Below are 22,450 nucleotides of genomic sequence, written 5' to 3'. Positions count from 1 at the left end.
GCCAAAGTCCATTTTCTGGAGAGGTGAGAGTGATTCAGTGATTAAGTATGACAACCAATCTGCGTATTTGAAGTGTTTTGAAGTGACTTATCTGCTAATTTTAACATTATGTTCGATAGGCGACAAAACTTTTGTCTTGTGAAAATCTGCCCTGTCTGTGTTCAATAAAGGGTCAATCTTTCTTTGGTGCATGAAATTTATTTTTGTACATACATATTCATTCGGGAGGGTTGTAGCTTTCATATGAGTGACTTCTGAAGCCAAGTGATTCATTGAAAGTCAGGTTATGAGCTGTTATTCCAAACAGATGGATAGGCGACAACTCTTTTGGAGGCGAGTGTACAACTATACATATATAACTATACAGTAGCTGTTTGAGCAGCCTGCAGAGCGTACTGGCGGCGGTGCTGCCCAGGACTAATCCAGTTAAGAACCACAGGTATAGTCTACTAGGTGCTCTGAGTCCACTGGACCGGGCCTCTACCTATCTCTGCATTCGATGCATTGCCCTTCCCAGAGCCGAAAGCAGCGTGTCCCGGTTGTTAAGGACGTTGTATTCTGAGAGGTCCATCAGCTTCTGGAAGTCTTTGGGCTCATAGGTCAGGTTTGTGGTGAAGTACTTGTCAAAGTCCACGTCACCTAGGGTCATTTCATCCTCTCCTCTTTTGACACCTTCAAATAATGAGGAGAATGAGGAGTCAACAAAGACAAATATTTAGCATTACATGACTGCCAAAAGAGAGCACTAAACTTTGATAAGAAATCAAAGACACATCAAAGACATCTGTCCCACAAACGTACGGCATGAATGATGCCCTCTGGACATTTCTGTGTTGATGTTTTGAACCAAATCATCTTCCATTCTACCTCAACATGCAATAGCTCTGTCCTACTAAGTAAGGTTTTTGAACCACTAAAAACGTACACTTCATTCTCAAAAGACACCTCGTTATGAAAGTTGACCGTAAACAAAGCTTAGTGTAAAGTGAAGAGAAATGGGACTGGGAATAGGTCTGGATTGTGCAGGAAAACCGTTGTTACACTCAGTTCACTTCTGAAAGTGAAAGCCCATTGAACCCCAACTCCCATTGTCATTGTGACACAGCACTGCACATAACAAAATTGCATTTATGCCTCACCCGTGCAAGGGGGCAGCCCTCAATGGCACCCCTAGGGAGCAGTGCGGTGGGACGGTACCATGCTCACGGTACCACAGTCATGGAGGAGGATGGGGGAGAGCACTGGGTCGGGAGTCGAACCGGCAACTTGTGGGCTACAAGTCTGACGCTCTAACCGCTTACCCATGCCATGACTGCCCCTTACATCATTACATCCACATACCTGGGGCTTTGAACTCCCTGAAGGTGTCATTGACCATGGGGAAGTGGACCACGATGGGAGCTTTGGGGTTCTTCTCATCCTCAAACACGTACACCTCCTTCAAAGGCTCCTTTTCCAAAGCGCGGAAGTCAATTTCGGGGAACGGCAGTCTGTGGTCTTTGCAGTACTGTTGGGCTTTCCTCAACTCCTGAGACACGCACGCACACACACACACACACACAAACATTTGAGAACCATTTGCACTAGCAAGTGCAACACGTATACTGTATTTTCGCTGTGATTTTTAACTACTTCGTATAAAGCACATCTTTGTCCACACCTCTACCACTAGCCTCCAGTGGTACATACGACATATGAGGTACTGCAACTTCAGGAAAAAAAAAGGGCTTTGGTTTATACACCAAAAGAACTACAATCATTTTTGTCTTGGGTTAATTTTATCTGATGTAGAGTGCTTCTGCTCTATGTTTACCCCAAACTCCTGAGGATTACTGGTCCAGGTGTAATCGAGGGACAAGATGAGGTCCATGCATCGGTGGTCTTGGAGCACGGGGGGCATGCCGATGTTGCAGTAGAAACCAGCGTCCACCAGGTTCAGGGTCGGGTCTGCAGGCGTCATCTGGTTTGGAAAGGCATCAGGATGCCCCTCTGTACAAAACCCCAAAGGGTTAATTCAGCCATTGAACAGTTAGATAGAGGGAAGGGTGATATGTAACTATTTATAGTTGATAGTTGAAACAATAGAATGCTGTGATTTTACATGAAACTATGGTATATTGATAGAAGTACTCCATTAATATTCCAGTAAACATCCAAGAGGAACATCGTCATTTGTTCTGTATACAGTAGCTTGTTTCCTTCTGGATAAATGAGGAGCCTCCATTGCTGTACATCCAGAATGAACGAAAATACCTTCTGTATATCCACATTAGAATCCATGCTTATTTTGGTAGCGGCTAATAATACTAAATCATTCAGGAGGGCTAGCCAATGCTCAACCTAACAAGCAGGCCCATAAGAGCAATATAAATATTTATTGGGGTCTTTCTCGACTTTGTTAGTGTGAGAGGTGAACAGGAAGCAAATTGGCAGAGAGACGGAGGGGTCGGCAAAGGACCTGGGCCGGGAATCGAACCCGGGTCAGCCGCATGGCAGGTGAGTGTCCTACTGGTCGATCACGGCAGGGCCAGCAATACAGGTGTTGAAATGGGCAGATTTATAAGGTGGGTGGCTGGCACATGCTTATCTCCAATGTAGAATATGACAGAAATTACCTTGTCCAATGGTGAAGCCATTGTTGGTGTTGTAATTCCAGTGGAGAGCGAGGCCGCGCATGAAGTTATACATCTGGGTGATTATTGGCCGAGCGGTGAAGAAACTGGTGATGCTCTCTACCATGTCAGTGGCCGGCTTGATCATCAGGGTGTCCAGAGTGGATGGGTGGTTGTCTGTCTCTGTGCAGACAAGACACACCTGTTACTGTAAATCTCACAGTCAGGCCTAAACATGACCATGGCACACAGTAGCACTGCCCAAGGATATTACAATAAAGGCTGCAGACAGAAAGTCTACCAACACTGTTGTACTGAAGGTGTGCCACAGCCACAGAGTTATGATGCGCCTGATGTAGCTTAGTCATTATGCTACCTACACAAACCCATTTTGTCTTGTTATATCTGGGTAATATGATCCACAATATGAAAATGTACTAAGGATCAGGTCAGGCATTTAATTTAAGGTCACATTCTTTACTGAGATAAAGAGATCTATCAATCTTTCAGACTAAATTTACACATAGCCATTTTTTTTGATAAGCTGATATTTTCTTCCCTTTTTACCCATTATAACGTCATTGCCGCCCCTTGGTGAATCTACATACAGTAAATATGCTACGGAGAACTGCCGTAAATATGCTAAGCCTGTGGGCAGTCACTGCACATTGATGGAAAATTGTGATTAGTTCTATTGGCATTTTTCACATGAAATCGCGCAAATTCGATTAAATGCATTCGAAGCAGGAAGAGTATACACCCAGTGGAATAGGCATAAACACTCAACTGTTTTCACGGCGTGCTTCGCTTCAAAATCGGAACCTATCTGTCATCATAGTGAAAAAGGCTTATTGCGAGTTACAGGTACCTGTCCTGACGGTGTCGCCACCTATCCAAGATGGAAGAGAACCTGTAAGGGTGCTCCACACATCCGTGAGGTTGATGGAGAAAACACTGCTCCATATTCCTACGCAAAACAAAATACAACACAACACAACAAAACACACAAATAACTAAGTATGTGTAATTGTAGATACCCGAACACAATTCTCACACAGTCAAGTCTTCTGTAGATATGCTGTACCGCACAACTCACCTATCAGGAAAGCCAGGCGCATCTCGGGAAGGCTTTTCATCAGATAACCAAGGAAGTACTCACTGCCAAAGGCCTCAGTTGGCACAAACGCACCGTACTTGGGGAAACCGACTTCAAACGGAGTAAATTCACACCACTCTACACCAGAAGACAACAAGGACACCCCATCACACAAACACGAAGACCCACCGACAACAGGCCGAAATCCCACACAGAGACTAGAAGAGCAACCGATATCTCAAAAGACATACATTGTTAATGTACAGTATTGTTAATGTACAGTATTGTTAATGTACAGTATGTCCAAAAATAACAGCACTGTGTCAAAATATTAAGGTCTAAATAAACTAAATAAACTCTGAACTGCACCAGCTTCTGTGATGTCATCCCTGGTCTTCATGTTAACTGCCGTGTATATGGGCAGAGGATTCTGTCCCTCTGACAATGCCATCTTCTGGTCCGAGAGGGTAGCGTCACATTTCTGCCATTATAAAGTACACACTGTATATTATAAAAGTTGGGAAAAAAAGATATCAAATATATTTATTTCATATTGTGTTGACGATATGCTCTAGTTTGGAGTGCAGCATAGTACCTGTCCCCAGATGAGGTGTTCGATGGCCAGGCCCCACATGTCGATATAGGACACCAGGAAGCCCCTCTCCTCTTTCTCGCCCATTTCCTTCATATAATAGCTGAGCAGCTCAGAGGACAGAATGTCCTGATACCTCCCAGGCATCTCTCGCTTCATTGGCTCGCTGACCAAACCGATATCCTTGTGGGACCAATCAGAATCCTGGTACAGAGTTGCCATGGCCCTGTAAAATGCAGTCATGTCATCAAATAGTTGTATAATAAATGTTAAATAAGTGTTATAAATAATTTTTTAAATCTCAGACATTAAGGTTTGGTGATTCTCCAATCTCCTACTGACATGTGACTCCATGAAAAAGACATCAACCCGTTGAAGGATGTCAGACAACATCAAATCAACTATCTTTCATGTCTGAGATAACGGAAACTTAAGCTGTGAAAGTAGCCAAATCATGTTTTGTCCCTGAATACTAAAGGTAAATAATGAGGGTTATATTATTATTATTATTATTATTATTATTATTGTTGTTGTTGTTGTTATTATTATTATTATTATTATTATTATTATTATTATTATTATTATTATTATTATTATTATTGTTATTATTATTATTATTATTATTATTATTATTTATTTTTATTTATATATATTGTTATTATTATTATTATACGTATATACACGTTATACTTCAGGACATTATATGTAGGTACTTTCATTACCATAATTTATACTGTGGTTGCTTTATTAGGCACAATGCACCAATTCTGCTTCTGCTGGTGGGTGTTTGCATGATCCATTGAGACGTGGAGTTTCTTAATATCAACTACTAATCTGGCAGATCTCTCCGAGTGCCGTCACTATCCATGAGAGCTTCAGCGGCAAAGCACCCACAGACCTGACATCTATGCAGGGTAATACCACCTGGAGCAATGTGAAGTTAGCTCAAGGGCACTGCAGCCATGTATTCAAATCTGTGACTCTAGACATCAAAGATGAGCTCCCTAAGCCTTAAAGGTAGAATATACCTGCAGAGCAACCTCATGTATGTGTACAGTCATGCACAAAGCGAGCCCTCATACTTGTTACAGAGCAGAGCACTACACGCGATACTGGAGGTATCATACAGGACAGAAAGTCAGTGAGGCTCTGTGGAAAATGACTTTTTTCCTCTACGTCATCCACCTACGGTACGTTCATACATTTGGCTGCTGTCCCAACATTGCAGGTTGCAGCCTTGCGTTCAAGGGGGCAACCACACATGTAAATAAAATATGCATGGCAACTTGCATGCACGCATACTCTGCAGCAAGCGTATTCCAAACTGCGCTAAGCACCTCACATTTGGGCTTTCCTTGCCCAAGGGGACCCCGGTTCGAGTCCGGCCAGGGCCATTTCCCGACCCGGCCCCATCTCTCTCTCCCAGTCATTTCCTGTCTACTCTCATACTGTGCTGTAATAATGAAGGCCAAAAAGCCCAGACTTCAGGCCACAGCTGCCGCGTTGTGCAGCATAATGCTCCCCCTCACCATGTGGATCCTGACACTCCAGTGATGTAGCTGACAGCATCCAGGATCCCCAGGGTCTGCAGACCCTTCAGACTCCCATAGGTGCCCGTCATCGCCCTGGTCCCGCCTCCTGAGCAAACCACACCCACCAGTGGAACCTAAACGATGGTCAAGGTATTTGTTTAACACTTGTTTGTTTGTTCAGTTCTTATTTGATTTTTTTAAAAACCCACAGGATGTGTATAAATTACGATGTGATTTAGGAAGACCAGACCACAGTACCTTCTCTCTGTCTGGAGGGGTGCTGAGGCCCAGGAGTTTCTGTAAGGCTTTCCCCACCACCTCCTTCCTCTTCTCCAGGAAGCTCTTCTCCTCTGAGGGAATGGCAAAGTCCAAACGCAAAAGCAGCTCCCCCTTTGACCTTCAGAAGCAGAAGTTCAGAAGAAAGAGTCACACATACTGTCCATTCGACAAGCAAACAATTTCAAACATTTCAGTCATCCGACCGGCCCTCTTCAGCTTAGTTTTCCTATCTTCCTGTGGTGTCAGTCACAAACAGACAGTCGTTACAGCTGACTTACTTAATTAGTTTTCCCTTCTGCCTAACAATGGCAGACAACTAACAAATATGCAATGCCCAAATCCCTCCGAAGGTCAAAGTGTTTAATGTAATGAAACCATTTAACCCAGGGGTGTCAAACACAAATGTCAGAGGGCCAAAATCAAAATCGGGAACGAAGTCGCAGGCCGAATTCAACAACTATTTTTAAAAATTGACAAAAATTGTGCATGCATACACCTCATACTCATAGTTAAATTTCACACACACTCTTTCCCATCACATTTGTCAGTTCAAATGTGTCTGCACATCTTGTGACACAGCAAATTTCATGTTCAAGTTGTGTACTGTATGTGGGCCAACTGTAATACACATTTGAAATGATCTCGCGGGCCAAATAAAATGGATCTGTGGCCTGAGTTTGACATCCCTGATTTAACCCATAAAAAGATTCTGGTATTTACAGTAAGTGATAACGATTCAGTGGTCCTGTGGAACACTGTGCTAATGCACCATAGGCCTAGCCTGATTATCATCGACTTTCAAATCTCTTTGAGACTTGGTCTGACCAAGAGCATAACCCGATTAATTAGCATTTCCCGAGCGGCATGGTTGACAAGCCTTCCTTGGTTTGGTAATGGTTCTTTGCCTCCCGACAAAGTGGGAGGAGTTCCCGATTTTTCGGGAGCTCAGAAAGTACTTCCATTGCTCTTGACTTGACTAGTAGCAACGCTGAAGGTGTTGCGTCACTAGGAAGGCACGGCCTGGCTACCATAGGCCCACCCTGTACAGGTAAATGTAGAAATAGGAATAATGCGAGAGCATATGCTGTATACGTATATATCTGGAAAGAGTTTACCCTTCCTCACTCTTCAGTTCCAGGTCAACAACGTCCTGTGGGGGGAGAAAAAAACTTGGTGTTATTTTATTTCAATCTTGAGGTTGCAGGTTCGAGTCCCACCTGACTTCTCTCTACACCTCTATCCATGGTTGAAGTGCTCTTGAGAAAGGCACCTAACCCCACATTGTTCCAGGGACTGTAACCAATACCCTGAAAAATAATAAAAGTAACTCGCTTTGGATAAGCGTCAGCTAAGTGTAATGTAATGTCATATTGTAGCAGGTTTTTAGGTGTTATTTTAGTTGTACTTTTGGAGTAGCAGTCTTTTAAGCAATGTTGGACACACCCTTGATGCCACCAGAGTGCATGTACACTGAGGAGTTATGAAGGGCAGGGCAGGGCAGTCATAGGGGCAGGCCAATTGGGCAATCTAACACTGTGCGGTCCGTTTCTCGATTCTGATTGGCTGATAGCTGTGGTCAATCGAGCGTAAACCTACACCTTCCACCTGAAGATTCTATGAGCGTCTAAGTTAGACCCAGCGCATCTACGTCGGGGTAGGGAGTCTGCAAGAAGAACACATCTTTGCACCATCTGTGGTTGGGGTATCAGTGTGATTGCAAAGACGTTTAATTCCTGCTGTGTTTATCGGCCCTTGCTGAGTTTTTGTAGCGAAGCGTGTCTGGCAGCGCAACGCACGCACGCACGCACGCACGCCGAGTACCGTTGCCAGGGTAACCACAATCACTTCCTCAACCGCGACGGATCAAATTAATTGTTATCAAAGCGTTTTTAAAGAAATTTGGTCAGCGATTAAGTGTACCAGTGTTAGATAAGCAATAGGCCACTTGAGTCAGTGGATTTTGCTCAATTGATAACAGGCAAGGGGACGTTTACGGCACTCCGCTTCGCGTCGTGCCCCACTCCCCTTGCCCGTTATCAATTGAGCATAACCCACGGCCTCTCATGGCTTATTGCTTAAATTGCCCGGCGTGGCACCCATAGGGGGCGGCAACATTGTGACATCTCGAAAATCACCAATTAGCACTATTAAATGTGTTATTTCCGTGCTATTACCACACTAATGACAACATGGCATTTACTGTTATTCTCAGCAGATACAAGCATTTCTGGGTGGTGTGGGTGGGGGAGTGACACAGCCACGTTGGGGGTGGGGGGGTTGCCCATGTGCCAGTCACTGCACACAGCTACTGTTCATGCGATCATACACTAGTTTAAAAAATGACCCTAGTTCTATGTAGTAATCATAAAAGTTGAATAGCACTGTTACCTGTCCTACAGACATTTTCACGTCATGTTTGGCACTGTCCAGATATGAAAGGTTGAGTTGTTGAACTTCCTCCACGCCCTATAACAAAATAAGAGTCCGTCAATTGGCTATTTTATCATAGTTTTAGATGATGCCAACTAAAAGATATTTTATATTATTCATTTATGTTTCTCAATCAAAGATAGTAACATTTTGCTGCGTAGCTGTAAGCTGGGTGTGTGTTTACCTGCAATTTGAGTTCGGTCTCCAGGTCTTTGTTAATGAAGTAGCGTAAAGGATTTTTGAGGTCAGAAGTGAGTACATGTTCCTCTCTATACGCTCCCCTCAGCATTAGTATTAGAGTTTGGATTGCTGAAACACGAAATGTAAAAAGATAGAAACATTGAAGAATCCTCTACACACACAAACACATATGCACACACAAACACATATGCGCGTGTGCACCCATGCACACACCCAAACACACTGAAGCTACGTATTTCCTCACCTCTTCCCATGCTGTTTGTTGTCACATCCAAAATAGATAGTGGTGCAGCCTGAAGACGAGGGGGATAAAAGTGTCAACTTACAGTGTTACAAGGTAAAGAACACTCTTTGATGAAATTCCATATACTGTATTCTAGTGGTGTGCATTAACACTGCCCTCAAGATTCGATTCGATTCAATTTGGGAGGTTTCGATTCGATTCGATTCAATTCTACGATGCATTCAATTTCTACTGAATGCAAAGAAAATGTTTCATCAGTCATGATGAGGCAATACAAGTAGTCAGATACTGAGCAACATTTTATTGGCTGTTTTCTGTATCAGTCTTGCAGTTTTCAATGCTTTGAAGTGTTTTTATTTGCTCCTGAAATATCCACGCAAGTAATTGAACCTTAAAAAAATTGCTGCATCGATTCTGGAACTTGCCGCATCGATTCTGGAACTTGCCGCATCGATTCTGGAATTGTCCATGTCCCGCATTGCATTGCATTGCCGAATCGATTATTGTTGACACCATTACTTTATGCACTACTGATGTGTTTTGCCTGTTTGGTGTAGCTGTGGTGTATCTTTTGTAATTTATTTTAATCTAATTTTTTTTTAAAGAAAGGTTAAATCCAATCGATGTAAAAACACTGTAATTCATATGATAGGATTAGTATTTACAGTATATCACGAAAGTGAATACACCCCTCACAGTTTTTGCAGATTGTGAGTATATCTTTTCATAGGAAACCATTACAGAAATGTCACTTTGAGACAATGGTTAGTGACCTTTTAAACAACATATTTAACTGCTTAAATTTCTTGTTCACTCAGAAAAATACTAAATACAGCCTTTAATGTTTGAACATGTACTCACAAAAGTGAGTACACCCCAGATTAAAATCCGGTAGAGAAGGGGCTGTGTTGTCTCGAATCGTCTCAAAATGAAACAGGATTAAAAGGGAGGTCACCAGTGTGCATTCCAACCTTTCTTTGCATTGAACTTTTACATTTTGAGTGTGCACCTGACTTAAATAGATTGGTGTGAGATTTGAATGCAATCCTATGGAGAATATCATGATCTGCTTCAGTAGTCACAGTGCATGTTGACATGCATGTTTCTTTTAGGTGTATTTCAGATTGCCAATGTTGACAGCATCCATGCATCCCCAAACCATGTCAGTCCCACTACCATGCTTGGCTATTGAGAGGATACACTTGTTTTGTAAAACTCACTTGTTTGCCACCACACATGCTTGACACCATCTAAAGCAAATTTGTTTATCTTGGTCTCTTCAGATCACACAACATGGTTCCAGTGACCCATATCCTTGGTCTGTTCATCTCTCTTGAGACCAAGATAAACAAATTTGCTTTAGATGGTGTCAAGCATGTATGGTGGTAAACAAGTGAGTTTTACAAAAAAGGTGTATCCTCTCAATAGCCAAGCATGGTAGTGGGACAGACATGGTTTGGGGATGCATGAATGCTGTCAACATTGGCAATCTGAAATACACCTAAAAGAAACATGCATGTCAACATGCACTGTGAGTACTGAAGCAGATAATGATATTCTCCATAGGATTGCATTCAAATCTCACACCAATCTATTTAAGCCAGATGCAGACTCAAAATGTAAAAGTTCAATGCAAAGAAAGGAAGAAACGCACAATGATGACCTCCCTTGTCATCCCTTTTCATTTCGATTCATTTTGAGACGATTTGAGCCAACATAGCCCCTTCTCTACCGGATTTTAATCTGGGGTGTACTCACTTTTGTGAGTACATGTTCAAACATTAATGGCTGTATTTTGCTTTTTTCTGATTGAACAAGAAATTTAAGCGGTTAAATATGTTGTTAAAAGCTCACTAATCATTGTGTCAAAGTTACATTTCTGTAATGCTTTCCTATGAAAAGATATACTCAAAAATCTGCAAAACTGTGAGGGGTGTATTCACTTTCGTGATATACTGTATAGGTAAAGAAAAACATTTGTTTAATTCCATATTTGTAATATTTCATGCGGTGTAGTTTTTATTTACTTCATTTCAAATATGTCAATTCATTAATTTCTTCACATCACACATCGTATATCATACTAGGTCTATAGGTGATATGCAACCTACGTACTGCCAACTAATGTTCCACATTGTTTACATTTGAACTAACATGACGATATTCCATGAATGCACTCCAAGACAACAAATCCCTTACACAGCTATGCACAGCTATGCACAGCTATGCAAGCTATGCAACATTCTAACATAACTACCGTAATTCCACTCACCTTGTGACCTTTAGTTTTTAGCCTCTTTCCTTAGTTTTTAATTTCTTTCCTTAAGACACTGCTTTTAACATCTCTTATGTACCTAACATCTTTTATGTACCTAATTTGCTTTTAACATCTTTTTAAATTCTTTACTTATTTTGCTTCATCCTTGTGTTGGACATTGTTGCCAGTTGCAGTGTTGCAACTCTACACTGTGCCTGACCCTGTTCTTGTTTAAATGTTCTCCTTGTAAGTTGCGTTGGCCAAAGGCATCTGCTAAATGCTAATGTAATATAATATCTTCTTAGTCACCCTCAGAGAACACTTCAATAACCTCCTCTCTTATCTCACACTCAAGGTGGAACAGGTGCAAGACAGCACAAGCAGACCTTTCCATCAACACAGCATTGCCACCCAAGATACAAACTATCTTTTGTGTATTTGTGTATTTATGTATGCTGCTGGACACTTGTTTTCCTTTGAGATTAATAAGTGTTACTCTACTCTACTCTAATGAGTTTAGTGTGTTATGGTGTGTTTGTCACAATGGCACAATGGCGTTTCCACAATGCACAATATCAGAAGAGACGGTAAACAGATTGAAACCTAGAAAAATCTTTCTAAAATCTTTGTTACCATTAGGACTCCATTGGACAGGTACCGTCCTGGTTCCTCTGCACTGCAAACCAGAAAGGTGAGTCTCATCAGTCATCTGTGTGAAAATGTTACCCCTCCCCTCTGAACATAACACCTGCAGCAGAGCTATGGAATGCTTCACTAAAAACAGAGGTCATCAGTGTATTTCACCAGGTAGTACCTCATTTAATAACTCGATTCCTGAGAGCACATGTATACTTGGATTTCTTGAAAACTCTCTGAGCTCTGAGCTCAGCTCGACTATTATTGCCAGTAGTTTGACTAAGCTGTCCATGTATAGTACGTACTGGCTCTAGGTTACTCTTATCTCTAGTCGTCTAGGTGATGATGCCCATTCTTACTATTCCTTATGAATGAATAATGAGGTATAGTACACTAAGATTATTCTTAAAGGGGTATGCCACTATTTTGGGGCTTAATACAGTTAAAATCGTTGGCCAGGGTTTATAAAGGGGTAAAGTGTCTTATTTTTCATGTAAGCCGTTGTGACTGTATTAAGCCCCAAAATAGTGGCATACCCCTTTAATGTATTAATGTACTATTAATGTATTATTCTTATTGATGATTGATTGGTCTTTACTTACCTGGCCACCATTTCAAATTCAACCCACAACTTGTCTTTTGTCTGGGAGGAGCAAAACAATCACAACAACATGTCACTTACACACTGAGATTAATGTTAAGTCTCAATTACAGCCTCATCTTACTGCTCACTGCTAAATTAAGAAAAAGGCATTTTCACTTCATATGTTAGGCCCTACTTGTGTTTTAATCTTAATATATCTTCTACATCCCTGAATAAAATCAACCAATAGTCATAAAGCTTTTACCGTGTGATTCAAGACAAACATTTGGGTCTGCTTCTCGGCCAACTTGAGATTGCTGACATCGAACAGGATGACGGAGCAGAGGTCATCTGGATTGAAAGGATCTTCATCATACACTTGCAGCTCCAGAACATTCTGGAAGAGGAAGGTAGATTGTCAGAAATATTCTGTGATTTGCTTTCTTATGACCTTCATTGTGTACATTGGCGAGTTACTCCTCTATTCATTGAGTTGCACTGGCAACCGATCGCCGCCCGGATCAAGCACAAGGCCTTGACCCCTGCCTATAAAAACCATCGCAGGAACGGCCCAAATAGTTTATCTGAAGGACTTACTTAAGTCTTATGTTGCTGGAAGAGAACTGCGCTCCTCCAGCACAAGCCGTCTGGCTCTGCCATCTGCTCGCTCTAGGTACTCCCAGTCAAGACTGTTCTCTGTTGTTGTTCCCAAGTGATGGAATGGTCTCCCAGAGGCAGCGAGAGTAAGCACATCTCTTGCAGCCTTCAAGAAGCAAGTTAAGACTCTCCTCTTTCGTGACTACTAAACTAATGCTTGAGCTGCCCTAGCCCCAGACCAGACTCTTGATGTGATGTGTGTGTGTGTGTGTGTGTGTGTGTGTGTGTGTGTGTGTGTGTGTGTGTGTGTGTGTGTGTGTGTGTGTGTGTGTGTGTGTGTGTGTGTGTGTGTGTGTGTACTCTACTTTACAAATAACTAACCCTTCTTTGCATCTGCACTTGTTGTTCTGTATATTTCCTGTGCACTTTGTATCTGCTAGTGATGTTGGCTATGATTGTGTCCTTGTTTGTACGGTTATAAAGCATCTGCCAAATGCAATGTAATGTAATGTAATGGTGAGATGGGTCTTACACAGTAAAAAAATGGGGTGTCAATATTTCAGGATTAATTTATATAAATCCATATAGAGAATTTGTGATTTCATATGGCCTCCATGTTCGGAGGTGAGTTTGATCAGTTGTGTTCTGTGATTCTTGGGATTCTTGTGTCTGCAGCCTCAGCCTTGAGCAATCAGAAAATAACAGTGAATATTGTTTTAAACTCACTATTTGTAGTTCTGTAGAACTGCTTTAATAATGTTCTTCCATGTAGTGGGTATTCCATGATATTGGGATTTAAAAAAAATATTAGTCAACTAATAATAAAATTACACTTGAATCTTTCAAGCAACTGTGCATTTGTGTAACAGACCCCTTGATGCTTACCTGGATTTATTTCATTCATGAAAATGTAATTGATTGTCAACAAAATTAGCACTTTTATAACTGGGGCATGTTTTTTTCCAAACCTTCAAGAATCAATGTTCTACAGCATAATTCTTTGTTGAATTGCTTGGAGTGATTGATGGAACATTTGGATTAGATTAAACTTGGCAGTGTTTCCCAGACGCCTTTAAAGAGAGTCTTTGTTCTGAGCGATACATCTGGGAAACACTCGTCACTTTGTCTTAACTAAACTCTTCCTAACAGCCTTCGTAGCATTTGAGTGTGGATGCGATTCCCAATGATCCAACTCACTTTGCTACGGCTTGCTAAAAAACATTTAACTACATTAACATTGCTATGACATTACCAAGAATTGTAAGTATCAGATAAAGACTTGGTCATTACCATTTGATAACAACAGCTTACAATGGAAGCTCTGCATAAAAGACTTATCTCCTTTAAAACAATCTGCAAACTGTAATAGGGAAATGTGGCCAGTATCTTTGCACATGTATACATACAGCTGCAGGTGGAAAAGCCAACCACTGAGAACCGAACCAAAGGGTCAACTCCCTGTCCTCGAAATGAATGGCAGAATGCCACAGTGTGTCTGAAATGTTTCTATGTAATGAAAGAGCAAGCGTTCTAAATATAATGAACACAGGCACATTTCAGATATGGTGTGTGTCTATGCAAAAAGCTCTGCAGGCGTCATGTCTAATCTTTGTGAATAAACAGTGCAAATGCAGTGGTCACAAATGACCTAATGGTTAGGCAGTTGATCTTGAGATTGCAAGGTGTCATGTTCGAAACAGTGACCAATTCTGTGCAAATGACTGCTAAGTCACTATGGGAAACAGAGTGTAGAAGTGCTCTATCAAGTCGGTAAATGCAATAAGTGAACTATACCGTCAGTATGTGCACTATGAAGTAAGCAAGAGGGCATTTCAGATGGCAATCCTGTCTTGTAGTCTGACCTTGATGTGGCTCTGGATGCGGAAGTGGAAGGTCTCGCTCCATTCAGGTCTGCTGCTGTTGGACACGGTCTTAGTGCGGTGTGAGCGCGCAGAAGACGTGGGAAGCTTCAGGATCACATAGCAGTCGGATGCAGACACTGGAGAAAGATGCACAGAAAACGAATAGTTAATAACCATCACTGAATAATAAGCAGATAAAGCTCAATAACAACAGCAACAACAACAACAACAAAAATAACATTTACCATGCATGTGTGCACCTTCCATGTGCCTCATGAGCCCCACAGTGTGCATACGTAGTTGGGTGTGTATATCTTTGAAAGCTAGTATGGACTACTTTTGAACTTGCACTGCTTCCCTTGCTCATGTTTGTGAAGGATAAAAATGCAGAAGTGGAATTTCAATGTGGGCACGGACGGTGACCAATGAGGAAGCCTTTCAGTTTATTTGGTAACACTTTACTTGACGCCGGTGTCATAACCATGTCATAACAGTGTCATAATTGTGTCGTGACACAGTCATAGATAAGTCATAAACATTATGACCATGTCGTAAACATTTTATGACTGTTGGCCTTAAGCGACATTCGGTTATGGTAAAGACAAAAGCCAACAGTCATAAAATGTTTATGACACGAACATAATGTTTATAACTTATCTATGACTGTGTCATGACACTACTATGACACTGTAATGACATGCTTATGACACCAGCGTCAAGTAAAGTGTTACCGTTTATTTAAATGCATCTGCAGATTAGTGGAATCCAACAGTGTGGCAAAAGGCTTGGCATGACTTGGTAAACCCACAAATGGCTTGGCGTGTCATTTTAAAACAACCCACGCCAAGGTTTCATAGCCATGCATGCCTTCTTGGTTAGTCACCCACAGAGAGCACTTCAGTGGTGGCAGAGGTGCAAGACCACACAAGCAGACTTTTCCACCAACACAGCAGCATTGTCAAGCAACACACAAATTATGTGTATAGCAGCTTTGATGCTACTGCTCATCAACTTCACAAAATGCTGTACTTGTAAACTATTCAAATTATTGAACTTAGTAGAGAGAGAGAGAGAGAGAGAGGGAGAGAGAGAGAGAGATGCCGGTGTCGTGCCAAAAGTCCCTGCCAGAACACGACTGCCCACATTGAAACCAATGGAAACCAATGACATTTTTTTGAGAGAAAATTATACTAATTTTTGCAGAATGCATTAATGAACTAAACATATGCTTATGAAACATTACTCGTCCTCCACTTAAATATGAGCTATTTGAAAGAAACCGTAGCATTTGTTATGACAATTCTTCGATTCTTTTATGGAAATAATACTGAAATTGTAACCAGATCTTTGTAGTACTTCCAGAAGGAATGTAGATGCTTTATTGATAGGCTTTCCATCTTAAATTGTGCCGGATTTGTCTGCAAAAATGGATAAAAAATATCTGAAAATTGGTCTTTGGTTTCCATTGGTTTCAATGAGGGCAGTCGTGTTCTGGCAGGGACTCGCTTTTTGGCATGACACCGGCATCTGTGATGGATGAAAAGTAAGAGTGGGTCATCATCATAGTAGGAGGCTAAAATGAAAGCAAGTGCCAAGGAAAAAAGTAGAGGATCGTTCATTTTGATATTTGATAAGTTGATACATTTTATCTCGCACCCAAAGACTTTCGTTTTTCCAAGACGTTGAGCGCGTCCTTTGCCAAAACATTTTGATATTTGGACATAGACGCATGCCAGGCTCTTCTGCCCTCTCTGTCTATAATGCCACGAATAGAGATCAAGAACAACAACAACAACAACAACAACAACAACAACAACAACAACAACAACGACAACGGAGATCTCGAGATGTAAGCGCAGCGGGGTTGACTTACGATAGTCGTAGGAGTGATTCAGTTCAGCTCGCAGGACAGTCACCGCGAGCTTCCAATAAGGCACAACCTCAACATGAGTGATACACTGAAAATGAGAACACATGCACATCAAAACAAATGGGCCCATGCGTTTTCTTTTAGACACGGTCTTAAACTAATTGTTACAGTCAGCAAAACGTCTTGTAGATGCTACTGCTGGTCACAGTGCCGTGCTGATTAAGACTAAACGCAACAGGTTAGGCTACTTTTCTGTCCTAATCGCAAGAAAATTACAGCTCAGAAACACGATGTTAACTTTAGGCTACTTTCGCTTTGATCTGCACACACTGGTCAAATAAACGTTTGTGACTGCACTTGAAAGTTACGGCAGAATAGCCTGTCTGAAGAAATCACCTTGTGCTAAAGAAATGTGTAGGACTGTCGAGCCTTTTCATGCTGAGGAAACTATCGCCATTACCTTGGACATGATGTCTTCAGGGTGAGACGATATGAGCATGATGTGGGAAGCGTCTGATCATTTTTAGCGCACATATAGGCAAGATAGGCAAGAATCCGGCCCCTCCCCGAAGGCATTATCCCATGTAGGCTACAAGGAGACGCGTCTCGCCTCAACCTGTGAAACTACGGGGAGTGACGTCATGCCGCGCCCAAATGTCATAGCCTAGGCTACGGCTGGTAAGTTTTTTATTCATAAGCAAAAATTGAAGAAGAAAACATTCAGTCCTTCTTTACTATAGGCTATGATCTCTTTTTAACTCTCTCAAGCTTGTAAATCGAAAGAAAAATTATCGACTTTTGAAAATTCTTTAATGCAGGCCTAGGCCTATTCCTCTTGTTTGTTTGTTTGTTTATTTGTTTGTCTGTTTTATTATTTTTGTTCATTATTTGAGTTGTTTTAAAAAAAGGAAAAAAGTAATAGGCTACATCCAGCCATTTATTTTGGAATTGTAATCACTGAAAAGTTTTCTGGATCTTTTTTCCTGACTCCTCATTGACAAGGACTTTACTCTGACCATGCAGGTCATGTATTTTGGTGCTCCAGAGGACACAAGCACCATCACAAACCGGGACTATCTTATAAACCTGTTTTTATTTTTGGCAAAAATCTTCATTTATTAGGCCATATTCTTTTAGTTCAGAGGTCATGCAATTCTAAGTGGGATTTCCTAAAACCACTCTCTGGAGGAATTGGTTGTGGGTTAAAAATGGTTGCTCCCCTGGAAAATAATGTTAATAACTTTACAGTGCATCAACGAGTTGGAGGAGTTTTGGTCATTACATTACACTTAGCTGACACTTTTCTAATCCAAAGCAGTACTTTCACTTTCACAGCTTTTGCACATACCCAGCATTGTCATTCTGATTCTGATCAACTCAACAAATACCAGCCAGCAAGTTTTTAACCTTTTTTGTGCTTCTGCAGTATGCATTCATAGCATTCATTTGTGGAATGTGCCCAGGGAACTCCGGATTAAGACACACATTTTGTCCAGTAATGTGATGTTTTTTTTTTTTTTTTTTAAATAACTTTTTAAGGTTATTCTGGATTGTAAGGTATTGAGGAGCATTAAACACTCCTTTCCAAAACTCTGACAGGACAGGACCAAAACATAGGGAAAAGGTCTGCTAGTGAGGCCTTGCATCTATCACATGTCATCACTTTCCTCTAGAAAGATTGGAATGCATTCAGTGCAGAATGTGTGATTGCAACAGTCCGTGTCTGGCACTGATGGAGGACAAGGAGTGGGCAAGGGAGAGCACCTGCTGCCACTGTTTGTCAGTTATTCCAGGAAGCAAAAAACTGTAAATAAGACAAGTTAGGCCTTTTTTTTGCCAATATTAACAGAACGGATTCTAGTTCTGGGTCAGAGGGCATTTTGGAAACTGGGGGAAAGTATGTGATGGGAAAAATGGGAATTTGAGAGATCCAACTGCTTGGCTTGGTCTGCAAAAGTGCAGAAGATCTCTTTGCCATACAGTTTATTTATGTTGGTGAGACCTTTACAGCAGGGGTGTCAAACTCAAATTGACTGAGGGCAAAAATCGGAATATGGAACGATGTCGCAGGCGGAGCTTAATATTTATCATTTTTAATAAATGGACTAAAATCGTTTAGGCACGCACTTAATATTTCGTTAAATTTCACACACACAGGCACATATTGTGTTGCATATGAGTGTGAGCTGTGTCATTGGCCTGGTCCCACTAATAGTTCTGTTACACCAAATTTCATGTTCAAGCCTTGGTACACTATACATCAATGATGTATGAGGGCAACTGTAATACACATTTGAAATGATCTCGCAGGCCGAATAAAATGACTCCGCTGGCCAGATTTGGCCCCCGGGCCTGAGTTTGACACCCCTGCTTTACAGCATTCAAAGGTAAGTCCTATACTGTTGGCTCTCTGCTTATTTCCTAAAGAAACCCCTTTCCATCCCATTTCCACACCCTGTCATTCTCTTTTTCTACCTTTCGCTCTCTCTGTCTCTGACACTCCTAGACAGGCTGCAACTGCGAGCAGAGTTGTGTAAAGTAGAAGTAGAAGTACTACTATAGATGTACACAGTGGTCGAGTTGTAAAATCAAAACAGGGGGGATGGTCAGAAATTGAATCTGATTATTGGGAGTTCGGGGGTTTCTCCCCCAAGAGAATGTTGAAAATGAAGTTTTTTAAAGTGCAATTTTAGCACAATATGGGAAGAAGGGATGCCTGTTTAAAAGGGGGATGATTTTTGTCCATTTTCATTGCGGGGGATGCTTTTGGACTATTTTCATTGTTGGCATCCCCCCTCATCCCCCTACAACTCGAGCCCTGGATGTAACATCCCACTGCTGTTGTAATTACATCCGTAACAGTACATTACACTTAGCTGACACTTTGTACCCAAAGCCACTCACAGTTACTTAGGTACAGAGTAATGGTTACAGTCCCTGGAGCAATGTGGGGTTAGGTGCCTAGCTCAAGGGCACTTCAGCCATGGGTGAAGCTACGGGTAAGGGTAGGATTTGAACCTGCAACCCTCTGATCTAAAGGTCAGTGCTCTCCATTGAGCCATGGCTTTCTGCCAGTACTTCCACTTCTACTCTAGACCAGTGGTTCCCAACCTTTTTCTTCAGGGACCCATATTTTTATCATTGTAAGCTTTGGTGACCCAATCGTGCGAGCGCCCGCAGGAGATGGAGTCACATGATACTCTGTTTCCTGCGAAAACTCATTAGCTATCATTTTATTCCTCAATTTGTCCAGTCAAATATAGAATAACTGATTAATGCATCACTTACATTTTGTTACTTCTGCGCATATATTAGTTTAAATGCGTTGTCATTTATACAACATGGGCTATATATGGTATTCAAATTAAACCCCTTAAAATCAAGAGGGCTTCGCGACCCACTGTGGATCTTTGGCGACCCACAGGTTGGGTCCCGACCCATAGGTTGGGAACCACTGCTCTAGACAACTCTGACAGAGAATCACTGTAACTTTCAATTTGTTCTTGTCATAATAGCATACTGTACGTATATCATCATATTTGATCTACCATTAGGCTACTAATGTGACCACCAACTAAAAGAAAGAACAAGATTTCATATAGATTTCTAAGCTTAATATTTAATTAAGAAAATATTCTCTAGTCTCGTGTGTGTGTGTGTGTGTGTGTGTGTGTGTGTGTGTGTGTGTGTGTGTGTGTGTGTGTGTGTGTGTGTGTGTGTGTGTGTGTGTGTGTGTGTGTGTGTGTGCAATCTTCATGTAGGTCTACTATTCCAGGAGCAGCATTTGACAATATGCTATTGCTGTGGTGATTTTTCTAGTCACTCCCTCATCCAGTGGCGTATTTGTCTGAGTGTGCTCCCTCACATCCTCAGAGCTTCAGACCATGGCCGTAACTACCATTGAGGACACAGAGGTCATATCCTCTGTATTTCTTTTTAAGTTTTTACATTTTTTTTAAATCTATGATGAAACTTGATATATGATCAACAATGATAAATTCAGTCTGTATACGACACCCCAAATAAATGTGATCCTCAAGGCAGTGATAAATGAAAACAAGCTTATATTAAGAGTTTGACCGAAGTATTTGAAGCATTCTAAATGTACAGTATGTAGTACAGCAGGCAGTATTTGACCTCAGTATTTGAAAATGTCTGGTTACGGCCCTGCTTCAGACCACTTCTTCTGCTTCTGCTACAGTCTGAGAGTTTTCAGCCAGGCCAGAGCGGGCCACGGCATCTTCTTCCTGGGCCTTCAAGGTCGCCGCCGCCGCCTCCTCCCTCCGCTGGAAGAAGCCCTTCAGGGTCCTCATCCTCATTTCATCCTGCTGATTACGCTTCTCCAGAGCATTCCGGAATGCCAACTCTTCTTCTGTTATGAAAGAGATTAAAAGAACAAAGTTAACACAAGAGATCCTACATAGTTAATAGAATGAAGGATATGTGTGGCTTGAAATTCACAAAGGGAACAGAGCTGATAATAGTAAGTAGGCCTACATGACATTAACGTACAGCAATAACCTTATAGGCCTACTTGACCAAAGTGCATTCAGGACACAACTCCAACAGATAGAGGAAAACAGAGTAGGTAGTCAAGTGAGAAGACAGGAAACACAATGTTGATAAGGATAATGATTCTTACTAGTGAGCAGAGTTCCTTCCTTCTCCAGTTGTTTGATCAGCAGTTGGCAACTCCATGGCAGGTCCACTTCCAGAGCAGAGCTCCACCTCTGCTTTCTCCATTGGAAGGGCCTCCACAATTTCGGCAGACCCACTTCCACACAGATCTCCTCCACTGCTCTTGGTGGTTCAGGAGTTGCCATTGGAAGGGCCTCCAGAACCTCCACAACCCCCACAACCTTTTTCTCATCCTTTTTCTTTTTCCTCAGGAGCTTAGCCTTCTTCTTCAACTGTTTTTTGCTAGCCCCACCATCCGTGGTGGGCACAGCAACACAACAGGTGAAAACTTTGCGAACTTTGCGAACTTGGCGAAGAGAACAGCCCTTCGGCTGCGCCGTCAGGCTGTTAGAAAGCTCCGCCTCGTCCATTATTTCCCTTGATATCGGGACACCTCGTCGGCCGCTATTCCATACGTTCGCCTCACGAGAAAAGACACAGTCCTCTGTTCTTATATAAAGGCCTTGGGCACGGACGCGCTAGCACAAAAGTGACCAAACACGCACACGTGTTTTGTCCTGTTTTGTCAAGTCTTGTCTAATGTCTGTGAGAATGACCGAAGCCACGCCAAAGACAATTTTCTGTTTCATCTCTAACAGACAATAACGTTTTATCTTATCTTATCTTATCTTATCTTATCTTGTCTTACCTTATCTTATATTTATCTTACATTAAATAAGTAGATTGATTCAGCCACTATACTTATAGATGTAGTATATGGAATATATGAATCAAGTCAGAGATGAGCAGGTATATGAGGCCTACACAGGAGCCATAGGTTAGGTCTCCCCTGAGAGCCAAACTTATACAGAGCAAAGCAGATTCCAGGAAATGCAATGAAGAAAACAACCCAGTATTCATATTATGCAAGGATTGAACAAGACTAGTCTGAGAAGAAGAAGCTTGAATTTGTCTCATTGTGGTGGAAATCAGGATGTACGGCACTGGTCATTTATTGCCTGCACTGACCTCTGCTGGACAG

General features: G+C 41.7%; 1 protein-coding gene across 1 annotated transcript; it reads right to left on the bottom strand.

Moving 5' to 3' along the window:
- Positions 1 to 346: 346 nt before the first annotated feature.
- Positions 347 to 17,354, bottom strand: pla2g4f.1 (phospholipase A2, group IVF, tandem duplicate 1). The gene is made up of 20 exons (XM_063191208.1): positions 17,252 to 17,354; positions 16,795 to 16,879; positions 14,922 to 15,058; positions 12,728 to 12,859; positions 12,482 to 12,522; positions 11,877 to 11,919; positions 8,987 to 9,035; positions 8,726 to 8,850; positions 8,500 to 8,577; positions 7,227 to 7,261; positions 6,091 to 6,229; positions 5,830 to 5,966; positions 4,304 to 4,526; positions 4,078 to 4,189; positions 3,709 to 3,846; positions 3,481 to 3,579; positions 2,616 to 2,795; positions 1,814 to 1,989; positions 1,342 to 1,528; positions 347 to 672 (listed from the first exon to the last, which is right to left on the bottom strand). The coding sequence occupies exons 1-20, from the start codon at positions 17,288 to 17,290 to the stop codon at positions 485 to 487; spliced, it is 2,343 nt and encodes a 780-aa protein (XP_063047278.1). The 5' UTR covers positions 17,291 to 17,354; the 3' UTR covers positions 347 to 484.
- Positions 17,355 to 22,450: the final 5,096 nt, after the last annotated feature.

This window comes from Engraulis encrasicolus, chromosome 24 (genome assembly GCF_034702125.1).
Source record: "Engraulis encrasicolus isolate BLACKSEA-1 chromosome 24, IST_EnEncr_1.0, whole genome shotgun sequence".
In the NCBI taxonomy this organism is placed as follows: Eukaryota; Metazoa; Chordata; class Actinopteri; order Clupeiformes; family Engraulidae; genus Engraulis; species Engraulis encrasicolus.
This window is presented reverse-complemented; position numbering and strand designations above follow the sequence as displayed.

Coding starts and splice junctions, on each gene's coding strand:
- pla2g4f.1 (XM_063191208.1), bottom strand. CDS start 17,290: ATGCTCATATCGTCTCACCCTGAAGACATCATGTCCAAG. Junction 11,920..12,481: donor GAATTTGAAATGGTGGCCAG/GTAAGTAAAGAC, acceptor TCTGGTTTGCAG/TGCAGAGGAACCAGGACGGT. Junction 4,527..5,829: donor GGAGTGTCAGGATCCACATG/GTGAGGGGGAGC, acceptor TGCATTTTACAG/GGCCATGGCAACTCTGTACC.